Genomic DNA, 14,288 nt, shown 5'->3' with positions numbered 1-14,288 from the left:
ACCTTTGCAAAGCAGCGGGGAGTTCTGCTGACACCTGCCCCCTGCGTCCATCTGCTCTCGCAGAGGCTGGCCCAGGGTGCTTTCTGTGCTTCTCTCCTTCCATTGTCAGAGGCCCCCTGCCTCCTTCCTAGGTCACAGGGTCAGAATGAGAGGCATGACCTGGCCCCTTTGCCCTTGACTCCCTGAGCCATGGTTTGGCTCGGTCCCTCTGTGCAGGTGGGGGGCGTGAGTCCCCCAGTGCGGGGGCCTCCTGAGTGGTGTCCTCAGTGATCCCGTGCAATTCCGCAGCTTTAAGCACCAAATCTGCATCTCTCAATGTCCTCTTTCCTGAGCCTGGGCTCCTCCCTCGGGGCATCTGACATTCAAAGCAGACCTGTGGGTTCCCCTCAGGCCACCTCCTCATCTCAGTCAGCAGTGATGCCTCCAGCCTGTGGCCTCAGCCCAGCCTCGAAGCTGCCTCCCCCTCAGTCTCTCTCCAAGCCCTGTCCAACAGCAGCGTGTCAGCTGACTGCTTCTCCCACCCCTGCCCCTTGGCCTGGGCTTCGGTTCACCCACAGCAACCAGCGGGGGCATGACGTGGTCAGGTGGTGCCCTGCCAGCCAGCACCTTACACAGGCCCACTGTCCACCAGGCATGATCCCAGACGCCTCTGCTGCATGCAGTGCCCACCCTGCCCCCCTCAGTGGTCTCGGGGTCATCCGCACACCCCTCTGCCCACCCTGCCCCCCTCAGTGGTCTCGGGGTCATCCGCACACCCCTCTGCCCACCCTCTGCCCCTTGCCTTCCTGTAGTGTCTGACTCTCTGTGTGGTGTGTGTGTTTATTTTTCACCTCCAAGGAATTGTGCTTAAGTGGAGGGCTGGGATTGGGGCATCGCACAGCTTGTGCTGGAGGGCATTTGTGGGGGGTCAGCTGAGTGGGGAGGAGGCCCTGAAGTCTTGAGAGCCAGCAGCTGTGCTCACACAGCAGGCAGTGTGCACCACGAAGTGGGGCACTGGAGGGCAGGTGAAGGCCAGCGTGTGCTCTGTCCTGGGCCCTTGTCCGGTTTGCATATCATTCCCAAATAGACATTGTGGTGCCTGCTTAGTAAATGAGGGTGATTGGGCTCAGAACTGTCCAGAATGTGCAAGCTGTGGGGGCTGTGGTCTCACCCACTCTCAGGCTCAGTGCTTTTGAAATGAAGAAGGTGGAATTGGCGGGATGACACGTGTGGGAAGGGCTTGGAATGACGCTTCCTTGGCAGGATCATGCGGAAGCAGCCGACCGTCGTCTTGGGCGTCGCACACACCGTTGTGAAACGCATGTCCTCCTTCGTGAGGCAGATCGACTTTGCTCTGGACTGGATGGAGGTGGAGGCTGGGCGTGCCATCTACAGGTGAGGCCTGCAGTGTATAGGTGAGACCCACAGGTGTACAAAATACAGGTGAGGTCCAGGCTGGGCATGTATTCTGCAGGTAAGACCTGCCTCGGGCCTGGGCTGGGATACCTGGGAACTGTCTTCTGGGTTTGGACCCACCCTTGTCTCATCACATCGCTCAGGAACCAACAAGAACTTGAACTTTGAGTCGCCTTGACCTGGCCAGGCTCTGTGCCAGCTGCTCTGTGCCCTGAATTCCCCAGCCACACTGGGAGGTGAACACAGAAGGCCCAAGACCCCAGAGAGCCAGAAGTTCTACTCTGGGACACTGTCTTAGTTTTGCAGTATTCTGCTATAACAGAAATACCACAGTTGGTGGCTTTAATGAATAGAAATTAATTTTCTCATAGAAGGCTAGAAGTTTGAATTCAGGGCACCGGCTCTAGGGGAAAGCTTTTTCTATAGGTTGGCTCTGGGGAAAGGTCCTTGTCTCTGTTCAGCTTCTATTTTTCAGTGATCTTCATGTGGCCTGGCATCTAATCGCCCCCATTTGTGCTTGCTTGCTTCTGTATGTAATCTACTCTTTTTATATCTCAAAAATGATTGGCTTAAGACACATCCTACACTGATATGGCCTCATTAACATAACAAAAAAAACTGTGTTCCCAAATTGGATCTCATCCACATGTATGTTGTTGTTGTTAGGTGTTTTTGAGTTGGTTCCAACTCAGTGACCCTATGCACAACAGAATGAAACACTGCCCGGCCCTGCACCATCCACATGTATAGGGGTTAGGATTTACAACACACACTTTGGGGGAACACAATTCAGTCCATAACAGATGCATTGCCCTGACCCATCGCTCTGCACTGCCCATGACCAGACTGAATTCCAAACCTGTCACTGCAGTCCAGGCCTGTCTTTGGTGCCTATTTAGGTCACGTGTCCTGCTGCCTGCTGACTCCTTCTACCAAGCATCTAGGACCCTCAGGTCGACATAGCTGGATGGAGCCAGTCACCAGCTCTTCTATGGGGCTTTTGAACCTCCTATCATGGCTTCAGGAATGCTGTTTTCCAGAGCCCCCCAGCACCCTCACACTTCCTCAGGGATGTGGCATGTGCTGGCAAATGCACTGCTGAGTGAATGTGAGCAATGATGTCCCTGTCTCTGTAGATGTGCCACCACGTCCTCACCTGTTGAGAAGAAGCTAGGAGTCACCTGGCCATTCTCTTTCTTTCATGCTCTTACTCAAGCCAAAATAAGCAACCTAAGCACCTTTTTGCCAAGAGAAAACAGATAATCAGGGAACTGGCTCCCTTTCTAGAAGACTTAAGGAATATCTAGAGGAAGATTTAACAGCTATTACAGAGAATTTTGGGAAGATTGTGACATGAGCAGGTCTAGGTTTTGACCCTCCCCACAGCTACACCAAGAAATACAGTGAGAGGTCTGCACTTGGCCGTGAGGAATTCTGAATTGGTGGGCAGAGGACAGCACCAAAAACCTGGAGGTGTACACAAGTCAACAATGAGGCTCATAGGGAACACCACTTCTGCCACAGTTTGTCTTTCCCCCTTTTGGTGCTGTGAACCGTTGGCTCCTGCAGACTACACACTGCCTGCCTGTACACAGGGAAAGGCCCCCAGCTCAGGCTCTGAAACCAACAAGACAGATCTGCCTGGAAATCTGTTTGGGGTGTGCCTGCCTCTCCCCCTTCTGACGTGACAGTGGAAAGCCTGCCATACTCCCAGGCAACCCATTGATGGCTCACATGAACTCACAGGATCTCTGGCTCAGAGATAAGTGGGCCCTCACAGAGCGACGAAGGGCCTCATGAACAGAGGGCTACACCTGGCCCTCCTGGTGGTTCATCTGGTGTGGGCTCTCTGACCCAAAGCATGGTCAGGGAAAAACAGCCCCTACAGAGCAGAGGAGGGAGCAATGACGAAAGAAAGAAGATTGAGCCCAGTGGTGGATATATTAACTAATGCATGTTCTCTGTTCTATTTTGTTGCACCCCCTTGTGGACAAATTCAGTAGTGCATGTTCTCTGTTCTGTTTAGGAGACACTGAAAGAGAGAAACCGCGGTCTTTGAATCCTAGTTAAAACAGAGAGGGAGAGGGAGAAGGAGCTGTTATAGAGAGGGAGAGGGTGTGTTAAGCAAGATCTGAAGACTCTGCCCACCTAAGACTTTCTTGAAGAAAGTAGTGCTGTCAAAAACACCAAATACTGGAGAGAACTGAGAAAGCTAACAGCTTGTAAAATTCTAATGTCCTGAGTTAAACAAAAAATCACAAGACACAGAAAAATGGAAACAATGGAACATCCAAATGAACAAGGTGAAGAGATAGGAATCATATTTATGGAAGCCTGAATAATGAGCAGAATGGAAGAATACAATAAAAGCTATTACATTCATTAAACAAGAACACAATTCTTTGAAAAAAGGGAGAAGGCTAAGGGAGAGAAAGAGCCTTGGTCTGGGAGTCAGGGAGCTGAGAGTGAGGTCGGCTAGCTGGGGTGGCCAGCAGAGGGCAGAGCCCTGGGCAGAGGGCCCAGCATGCACTTTCAGCAGGGGCTGGATCTGCACTCCAGAAGGTATACTGTTCAGAAGAGTCCAGCCTCCCCTCTGAGTGTGGCCTCAGCAGAAAGAAGGAAAACATCATAAACTTCACAGGTGTTGGAAGTGTAGTGGGTGGTGAGTGGGGTGTTGGGCTCCTTTTGACCTCAGATGGCAAAGTTTCTATGAGACATCCTGAGTTGATGGCACCAGCCCAGTAGATCTTGTCAATGAAACTTCAGGCCCTGTGCCTGGCTCCCGTGCTGGCTCCTTCCTTGGTCTCACAGCACATATGGGGCAGTTGGCAGAGGGAGGTGTCACCTCTGCTGAACCACCCAGGGCTGGGCTGTGGGAAGAGCACAAGTGAAATGCAAATGTGATAGGGTCAGGATGACCAGAGACGCTCAGGCTCAGGGCTGGGGCCAGTGCCTCCCTCTGCCCTTCAGTGCCTCCCTCTGCCCTTCAGTGGCCCTGTCTGCCCCTCTAGGCAGGCGGACAAGTCGGACTGCACCTACGTTGTCCTCAGCGGCAGGCTGCGCTCTGTCACCCAGAAGGATGGGAAGAAGCGCCTGGCATGCGAATATGGCCGTGGAGATCTCATTGGTGTGGTAAGATTCTTGGGGCCCCTCCCCTGTGGAACCTGGGCAGAGTCCCCCCAGCACCTATGCTGGGGTCCTTGGGTGTGAGGAGGGGCCATCCTTGGGAGGTGAACCCTACAGGTTACAGCTCTGCTCTGATCACTGAGGCTCGATATCTGCACCCCTAGAGCCAGTTAGGGGCTTGTCTAGGGGTAGACCAGGGCTCTGAGGGCCTAATTTTTTGAGTAGCTGGCTTGCTCCCAGACTGGGCAAAGTAGTGGTAGCTAGAAGACCAGAAGAGTCACTCCACAGATCTCCAGGGGGTGCGGCTAGGTGGTCAGTAGGGGGCGGGGGGTAGGTTCCAGGACTGGGGGCTCCCGTTGCTGTGTTTGTGTCCCCAAGCAAAGGTGGACATCACCCCCAGCATGTGGGCAGTCACTCTCTATGTCCTTAAGTGAGAGTGGACACCCCAGCATGTCTGCAACCCCTTTGCCTTGCTCCCAGTGGAGGAGGCGCCTCCCCAAGTGTGTGGAGCTCCCTCCTGTGCTCCCCACATCCCACCTCAGTGCTGACCAAGCCTCCCCTGGAAGACTCCTTAGGGAGGCCATTGCTTACAGAGACCTGGGCTCCCACACTCAGCTTGTGAGATAGGGAGTGGAAAGTGCCCACAAGTCCACACGAGGACTGCAGTCCTTCTCTGGTTGGAAGGGCCCCCTAGGGCCCACCCCACCAGAGCCCACCCCTTGCTCCCTCCTTGTCCCCCTCCTGAGTGGCCAGGCTTCTGGCACAGGGTGGGCCCTGGCCCATGGGATAGGGTGTGTTTCCCCGTTGTGCAAACAGCCTGCCAGGAGGGGCACAGAGCCTGCTGGCTCCTGGCAGGTTCCAGGGCCCTGATGTGCAGCCTGTCCCTGTACTGCTTCTGCCTTGGCTCTCACTCCTGCCAGCTGCCACCTTTGGCCAGGGCTTTGCTGTCCCTTGGGATAGGTTCTGAGCAGCCAAGCTGTCCAACTTCTCTCAGGTGGAGACGCTGACTCACCAGGCCAGGGCCACCACAGTACACGCTGTACGGGACTCAGAGCTGGCCAAGTTGCCTGCAGGAGCCCTGATGTCCATCAAGCGCAAGTACCCACAAGTAAGGGCATAGCCCCAGCTGGTCAGAGGCAGGATGCTGGCCAGTTAGTGTCAATCTCGAGGCGTGCAGCATGCACATGCCGGGGCAAGGGCAGACAGACATGGTCTGGGGAGCAGCTTGTGGTTTTAAAGGGGTGGGGCGGGGGCAAAGAGGGAAGGCTTTGGGGCAGGTGAAGTGGGTTGGGGTGAGGTAACTGCCCTTTCTTCCAGGGTCACACCCACTGCCCCTGGCATCCAGGAGTCACCTTTGTGGTGACATAGGTGGCACCGAGATGCCTGCCTCCCCTGTCCACTCCAGCCCAGCACAACCCACAGGCGAGGGCCCTTTCGAGAGGTAGATTAAGTGACAGTTCCTCGAGTCTGTCAATGCAGGAGCGTTACAGGTGTCTCCAGGCATTTCTTGGCCTTCAGTGTCTGGGTTAAAGCCTCTGTTTTCTCTGCCCAGGTGGTGACTCGGCTGATCCACCTCTTGGGAGAGAAGATCTTGGGCAGCCTCCAGCAGGGAACTGCAGCAGGTGAGCCCCCATTCCCAGGTGGGAAAACCCCAGCTTCCAGGCCTCCACCATAGGAGCACCCCCCTTCCCCAAGGGAAGAGGTGCGGCCACACAGGACAGGAGTGCGGACTCCCACCCTCAGGAAGTACCCGGCTGCCAGGAGTCCCTCTGAGAGCTTGGGGGTGTCGGGTTTCAGCAATGCCAGAAGAATTTTATTCAGTGTGGTCTGGATGTGGAGGCTCTACAACACATGAAAAGAAGGAAAGTAGAGCATCTCTTTTCTGGTTTTTCACCTGACTAGAGGGTAAAGGAAATGGAAGGCAAAACAAGCCTGAACCAGGAACTGATGAGAGTTAGGCGGTGCTCTGTGTTAGGCACAGAAGATGAAGAGAATATTCTAGAACATTAGGGCACTACCTTTATTTTTTAATCACCAGTTTATTTACCCTCTTCAAGTTTGATCTCCCCACCATGTGTGTCAGTTTGTTTTACTATGGTGGCTTGTATGGTGCTGTGATGCTGAAAGCTGTACCACCAGTTTTTCAAATACACTCAGGATCACCCATGGTGGGCGGGTTAAGTGGAGCTTCCAAACTAAGACAGACTAGGAAGAAAGACCTGGCAGTCTACTTCTGAAAAAACTTCCCAGTGAAAACTTTATGAATAGCAGAGTAACATTGTCTGATATAGTGCCAGAATATGAGCCCCCAGGTTGGAAAGCACTAAAAATACGACAGGGGAAGAGCTGCCTCCTCAAAGTAGAATCAAGGAGGTGGGGCCAAGATGGTGGAATAGACAGACCCTTCCGGCGAGCCCTCTTACAACAAAGACCCAAAAAAAAAAAAAGTGAAACGAGTATATTTATGACAAACTAGGAGCCCTGAACATCAAAGTCAAGGTTAGAAAAGGAACTGAGAGGTAGGAGGAGGAAGAGACAGTTCAGAAGCGGAGGGGAGTTACTGTATCTGAATCACCAGGAGCCCTCAGGCACCATTCCCAGGACCGGTGGCGATGGGGTGGTACTAGCATTCGGCTGCAGTTTCCTCAGGGAGAAGCAGCCAGCCACACAGCCTACTCACACCTCTGGAACCAGAGAAGAGCAGCACTCTTGTCAAAAGCTAAGTACTTACGTATATTTTACCATGCCCCTCACTCCCAAGCCAGCTTCAGTGGCTGATTTCCCTGGGCCTGAGATAGGCCCTGCTGAGCACCTAGAGCCATTCTCCGGGCCTTGGAGAAGGAATAAATTTGCAACTGGGGGAAAAGATAATTTGCCAGCTCCACTAACCAGGGGAGCTCAGGACAGAAGTGGCTCCTGTCCAGGCATAAACGGTCCGTGGACTTTGAGTACCTTTCCCCTCCACGTGGACTTGTGTGGGCCTATTTCAGGAGAATAGGCCCTTGTTGGCAGACTACAACTGTTTCATCTGTGTGGTGGAGAGGCAGCTGTCTGATGTTTGACATTGCTTTGCCTATTAAACAGGGTCCTCATGTACCCACATCAGGGGCCTAAGGACTGGTGGCTCCACTCAGGTCACCCAACCACCCATGACAGGGGTCCAGGGATAACTGGTACCTCCCAGTCCTTACAACCAAGAACATTGGGTGCCCATGGTCCATCTGCAAAACTTACCTACCTGTATGCTCTAGGGAACAGGGACACACTTTCCTCAGAGACACTTGGGAGATGATTCTCAGCCCCCTGCCTTGTTCAGAGCGTGACACCCTGCTGCAACCAGATACCGGTACCTACACCAATTACCTCTGCCTCTCTAAGACTGTAGGACAGAGCCTGTACCACACACTTGATGATCAGCTACCTGGACACCTGAGCTGAATTCACACAAGAAGAGTGAATGGACTCCTAGACTGGTATACCTGATAACAACTCTAGCCATCTGGGGACAGGTCATCAGAGCTCCAAAGGCTAGCTCACTCAAGCAACCCATTTGGGCATGTCAAAACAAAACAAAGCAAGAAGCTATGACACAGTAAGCAAACATAAAATAAACTAATACCATAACTTCTAGATGGCTTGGAGACAACAGTCAATATCAAGTCACATTAAGAAACAGACCATGATCACTTCAACAAGCTCTCAAAACAAAGAATTCAGGGATCTTCTAGATGAAAGTGCCTTCCTGGAATTACCAGAGGCAGAATACAAAAGACTAATATACAGAACCCTTCAAGACATCAGGAAGGAAATGAGGCGATACGCAGAATAAGCCAAGGAACTCACAGATAAAGCAGAGTAGAGTCAACCTTAATGACATGGATGAAGTCAAGCTTTCGAGACCTTCATGCGCTGATGTGGCATGACTCAAAATGAGAAGAAAAAGCTGCAAACGTCCATTAATCAAAATGTGGAATGTAGAAAGTATGAATCTAGGAAAATTGGAAGTTGTCAAAAATGAAATGGCCTACATGAACACGGGTGTTCTGGGTGTTAGCTGAAATGGGCTGGCGTTGGCCGTTCTGGACTGGACAATCATATGGTCCGCTATGCCCGGAATGACAAATTGAAGAGGAATGGCATTGCATTCATTATCAAAAAAGACCTTTCAAGATCTACCCTGAAGTACAATGTTGTCAGTGATAGGATAATATCCATATACCTACAAGGAAGACCAGTTAATACAGCTATTATTTGAATTTGTGTACCAACCACTGAGGCCAAAGATGAAGAAACTGAAGATTTTTTTTACCAACTTTTGTAGTCTGAAATTGATCAAACATACAGTCAAGATGCATTGATAATTTCTGGTGATTGGAATGTGAAAGTTGGAAACAGAAGGGCAGGTAGTTGGAAACTATGACCTTGGTGATAGAAATATTCATGGCAAATACCTTTTTTCAATAACATAAATGCTGTAGACATCACCAGATGGAATACACAGGAATGAAATCAACTACATTTGTAGAAAGAGTTGATGGAGAAGCTCAATATCATCAGTCAGAATAAGGCCAGGGGCCGACCATCAGTTGCTCATATGCAGGTTCAAGTTGAAGGTGAAGAAAATTAGCACAAGTCCACAAGAGTCAAAGTACAACCTTGAGTATATCCCACCTGAGTTTAGAGAGCATCTCAAGAATAGATTTGATGCATTGAACACTAATGACCAAAGACCAGACAAATTGTGGAATGACATCAAGGTGATCATACATCAAGAAAGCAAAAGGTCATTAAAAAGACAGGAAAGAAACAAAAGACCGAAATGGATGTCAGAAGAAACTCTGAAACTTACTCTGGAATGTAGAGTAGCAAAAGCAAACTGAAGAAATGATGAAGTTAAAGAGCTGAACAGAAGATTTCAAAGCGTGGCTCAAGAAGACAAAGTAAAGTATTAGAATGAAATGTGCGAAGACCTGGAGACAGAAACCCCACAGGGAAGAACACACTGGGCTTTTCTCAAGGTGAAAGAACTGAAGAAAAACTTCAAGCTTCGAGTTGCAATAGTGAAGGATTCTATGGTGAAAATATTGAACAACTCAGGAAGCATCAAAAGAGGATGGAAGGAATACACAAAGTCACTGTACCAAAAGAATTGGTCAACTTACAACCATTTCAGGAGGTAGCATATGATCAGGAACTGATGGTTCCCAAGGAGGTCCAATCTCGACTGAAGGCATTGTCGAAAAACAAGGCTCCAGGAATTGACAGAATACCAATTGAGATGTTTCAACAAATGGGTGCAGCACTGGAGGTACTCACTCATCTATCCCCCAAAATTTGGAAGACAGCTAACTGGCCAGCCAACTGGAAGAGATCCATATTAGTGCCCATTCCGAAGACAAGTGATCCAACAGAATGCAGAAATTATCAAACGATATCATTAATATCACACACAAGTAAAATTTTGCTGAAGATCATTCAAAAGTGGTTGTAGCAGTACATTGACAGGGACCTGCCAGAAATTCAAACCTGATTCAGAAGAGGATGTGGAACGAGGGATATCATTGCTGGTGTCAGATGGACCCTGGCTGAAAACACAGAATACCAGAAAGATGTTTACCTGTGTTTTATTGACTATGCAAAAGCATTCGACTGTGTGGATCATGAAGAATTATGGATAACATTGTGAAGAACGGGAATTCTAGGATACTTAATTGTGCTCATGAGAAACCTGCACATTGGCCAAGAGATAGTCGTTCAAGCAGAACAAGGGGATGCTGTGTGGTTTAAAGTCAGGAAAGGTGTGCGTCAGGGTTGTATTCTTTCACCATACCTATTCAATCTGTATGCTGAACAAATAATCCGAGAAGCTGGACTGTATGAAGAAGAACGGGGCATCAGGATTGGAGGAAGACTCGTTAACAGCCTGCGTTATGCAGATGACACAACCTTCCTTGCTGAAAATGAAGAGGACTTGAAGCACTTACTAATGAAGATCAAAGACCACAGCCTTCAGTATGGATTACACCTCAGCATAAAGAAAACAAAAACCCTCACAACTGGACCAATGAGCAACATCATGATAAACGGAGAAAAGATTAAAGCTGTCAAGGATTTCATTTTACTTGGATCCACAATCAACAGCCATGGAAGCAGCAGTCAAGAAATGAAAAGACACGTTGCACTGGGCAAATCTGTTGCAAAAGACCTCTTTAAAGTGTTGGAAAGATGTCCCCTTGAAGACTAAGGAGCGCCTAGCCCAAACCATGGAATAAATAAGGAAGACCGAAGAAGAGTTGACGCCTTTGAACTGTGGTGTTGGCAAAGAATACTGAATATACCATGGACTGCCAAAAGAATAAACAAATTTGTCTTGGAGGAAGTACAACTGGAATGCTCCTTAGAAGCAAGAATGGCAAGATTACTTGTCACATACTTTGGACATGTTATCAGGAGGGATCAGTTCCTGGAGGACATAATGCTTGGTAAAGTAGAGGGTCAGTGAAAAAGAGGAAAACCCTCAATGAGATGGATTGATACGGTGGCTACAACAATGGGCTGAAGCATAACAAAGATTGTGAGGATGGCACAGGACCAGGCAGTGTCTCGTTCTGTTGTACACAGCGTCATTATGAGTCGGAACTGACTTGACGGCCCCTAACAATAACAAGATTTTACGAAGCTAACTTTACTGTGATGCTAAAACCAAAGTACAAAATATTAGCAGATTGAACTCAGCAATATATAAAAAGAATAATACATCACAACCAACTGGGTCTCATACCAGGGGTGCAAGGCTAGCTCAACATTCAAAAATCAATCAATATAACTTTTCATATTAATGAATCAAGTAAGAAAAACCATATCATAATAATACATGCAGAAAAAGCATTTGATCAAATTCAACACCCATTCATAATTAAAACTCAGCAGACCAGGAATAGAAGAAAAATTCCTTAACCTAAAACAGGTTATGAAAAACCTACAGCTAACATCAAACTTAATGCATACTTTCCCGTTAAGTTCAGGACCAAGGCAGGATGTCCTCTCTCACCACTCCTATTCAAAATGGCACTGGAAGTCCTAAGCAGTGCAGTCAGGGAAGAGAAGTAAAAGGCATCCATGTTGGAAAAGAGGAAGTAAAATTGACTTTATATAGATAGCAGACGACATGATTGTCTACGTAGACAGTTCCAAACAATCTCCAAAAATCTGAAACTAGTGAGTTTATCAAGGACTCAGGATGCAAGGCCAATATACAGGGTCGATGGTTTCTTAATGCCTGCCATGAACAATTGGGGTTTGAAATTAAGAAAACAATACCATTTACAATAGCACCAAAAGAAAAAAAGAACTTACATATAAATCCAATAAAACATGTCAAGGTCTGTATGTAGAAAACTGTAAAACACTGGTAAAAGAAATCAAAGAAAATATAAATAAATGGAGAAATAGACCATGGATTGGAAGACTCAATGTTGACACATCAAGCCTTCCCTGTTTGATCTAGAGTTTTTGCAACCCGCTGACAAGCCAATTATTGTTCTTGCAATGTCTGTGGGGTCTGCAATGATATCTCCTTTTTTATTACTGCAATTGGCAATTACCTTTTTGTCTTGCCAATCTTGCTACAGGTTTATCAACTTTATTGATCTTTCCATTGATTTTCTCTATTTTCTTGTTTGTTCATTTTCAATGTCACTATTCCTGCTTATTATGTTTTCTGCATTATGGTTGCTTTGGGCTTATTTTGCTTTTTAAAAATTTCTTCAAATAGAAGTTTAGCTTTTTTACTTGAGACATTTCTAATATAAGCATTTTAGTAGTGCTATAAATTTCCCTCTAAGAACTGCTTTAACTGCATCCCACAGTTTTTTATGTGCCATATTTTAATTTTCATTCAGTAAAAAATATTTTCTGGTATCCCTTGAGACTTCCTTCTTTGACCCATGAATTACTTAGAAGCATGATGTTTAATTTTCAAACAGTTGCAAATATTCTTGCTGTCTTGCTGTTATGGATTTCTAGTTTAAGTCGATTGTGGTGGATTTTGTGTGTGATTTCAGTTCTGGTCAGTTTGATTTACGACCCAGGATGTGATCTGTCTGGGGGAGCTCCAGGAGCATTGAAGGAAGCAAGTCCAGTGTTTAGGGTGGAGAATTGTGTAAATGTCAGTGCTGTGCCCCGCCCATGTTCTGTCGGTTCCTCTAAAGGGCTGCACCTTCATCCTGGGGCCATAGGGCCAGGCCTCACAGGACTGACCTCCCTGTGCTTGTGCCTGCAGGTCACCAGCATGGGCTCACCATGGCAGGCAACCAGTGGGACGTGGGGAACCCAGCCAGCAACCTTGCCACAGTAGCCATCTTGCCGGTGTCGGAGGACGTGCCCCTGCCCGCCTTTGCCCTAGAGCTCCAGTACGCCCTGCGCACCATTGGTGAGCCCACCTGCCAGCTTTGCAGCCCTGAGCTGTTTCCCTCCAGGCTGTTCTGCACACGCAGCTTAGCACCCCATGTCACAGAGTGCCTGCAAGAGCCCTCGGGTGACAATACTGGTCTCCATCTGCTCTCTGGAGTAGAGCAGGTGTGAACTCTCCACCTTTGCCCTAAAGGGGATCCCTGCGCGCGCAGGCGGGCCTTCTGTGGGCTTTAGAAGATTCTGGCCTGGGGGAAATTTCTGACACTTAGCAGAAGATCCATGGCCACATTCCTCAGGAATGTGTTTGAGCAACTTCCAACTCAACACCTCTCAGACTCGTTTGGGCAGCTTCCTGTGTTACTAGGCGAGGTATCATGGGTTGGGCAGTTACATCACATGGCTCCTCCACATTGCTTAGCAGTTTTACACATGAGCCCAAGGACTCCAAGAGCTCTTCTGATGCTGGGAAAACCTCCAGAAGGCAGAGTGTTTGCACAGAGCCACTACCCTGCATCGTCCTGGGGCCCCAGCAGCCCAGTGGGCCTGTGCTAGCTGCCTTATCGCTTCCCAGGACACTGCAGAGCTGGGTGAGCGGGCACAGCTGTGAGGAAGATGCCTAGGTCCAATCAGAACATGTGGGCAGTGTTTCCAAATTGCTGGCAGCTATTGAACTTTAGGACTTCAAGAACAAGAGTAGGAATTCCTGAGAATTCTTGGGGATTCTTCAGATCATAAGGTAGTCTATATTTTTCATATGACTTTGTTTATGTGTTTTTGTGCAAATTTGAGTGACCGTAGTGATAAACAGTAAGTCACTTTCTTACAATAGAATTACACTGAAGCTTCAGAGGTTGTCTTCAGAAAACAACGTAATAAATGCGATCAGTACGTGGCTCACGACTATCAAGAACAATATATTTTGATGAGAGTGTATGTTTCAACACTGTGTGGAAATACTCGCTACCTGACCCAGACGTTTGATAACAGAAAACATGGAATAAAAATGATGTATAAAGGTGAAAGATACTACTACAAATATTTTATATTTAAAAGCTATTCTCAAAATGGAATTTTAAAGCACATAAAGCATTAGTTTTTCTGGCCAATAGTATTGATCTTTGTTTCATGACAAACATTAAAAAAAAAAAAATTTTTTTTTTTTTTTAAATTCCCGAAATTGCTCTGAACGCATCTAACAGCATCTTCCAGTTGTGCAGGGTGGGCATGTGGCTTAATGTAAGCTCATTTCCTTTCCTTTTTTTTTTTGTTTTTTCCTTACTGTGCTTTAAGTGAAAGTTCACAGCTCAAGTTAGCTTCTCATACAAAAATTTATACACGCATTGTTATGTGACCCT

General features: G+C 48.0%; 1 protein-coding gene across 8 annotated transcripts in view; it reads left to right on the top strand.

Annotated features, from left to right (window-relative positions):
* PNPLA7 (patatin like phospholipase domain containing 7) overlaps nucleotides 1–14,288 on the top strand; it is a 73,296-nt gene that overhangs the window by 27,029 nt on the left and 31,979 nt on the right. For 6 of the 8 annotated variants that reach the window (XR_010322900.1, XM_064290796.1, XM_064290794.1 and 3 more), the window contains 5 exons: nucleotides 1,243–1,374; nucleotides 4,386–4,527; nucleotides 5,516–5,629; nucleotides 6,074–6,143; nucleotides 12,803–12,952. Coding sequence is in view for 7 of the 8 variants with exons in the window: in XM_064290796.1 (XP_064146866.1) it covers nucleotides 1,243–1,374; nucleotides 4,386–4,527; nucleotides 5,516–5,629; nucleotides 6,074–6,143; nucleotides 12,803–12,952 (608 nt within the window). In the remaining variant the exon portion in view is untranslated. The remainder of the gene's footprint in view (nucleotides 1–1,242; nucleotides 1,375–4,385; nucleotides 4,528–5,515; nucleotides 5,630–6,073; nucleotides 6,144–12,802; nucleotides 12,953–14,288) is intronic. The other 2 variants (XM_064290792.1, XM_064290795.1) reach the window with 2 other exon arrangements.

Source organism: Loxodonta africana, chromosome 9 (genome assembly GCF_030014295.1).
Source record: "Loxodonta africana isolate mLoxAfr1 chromosome 9, mLoxAfr1.hap2, whole genome shotgun sequence".
NCBI lineage: Eukaryota > Metazoa > Chordata > Mammalia > Proboscidea > Elephantidae > Loxodonta > Loxodonta africana.
Note: the sequence above shows the minus strand (reverse complement) of the source record. Positions and strands in the feature narration are given on the sequence as shown.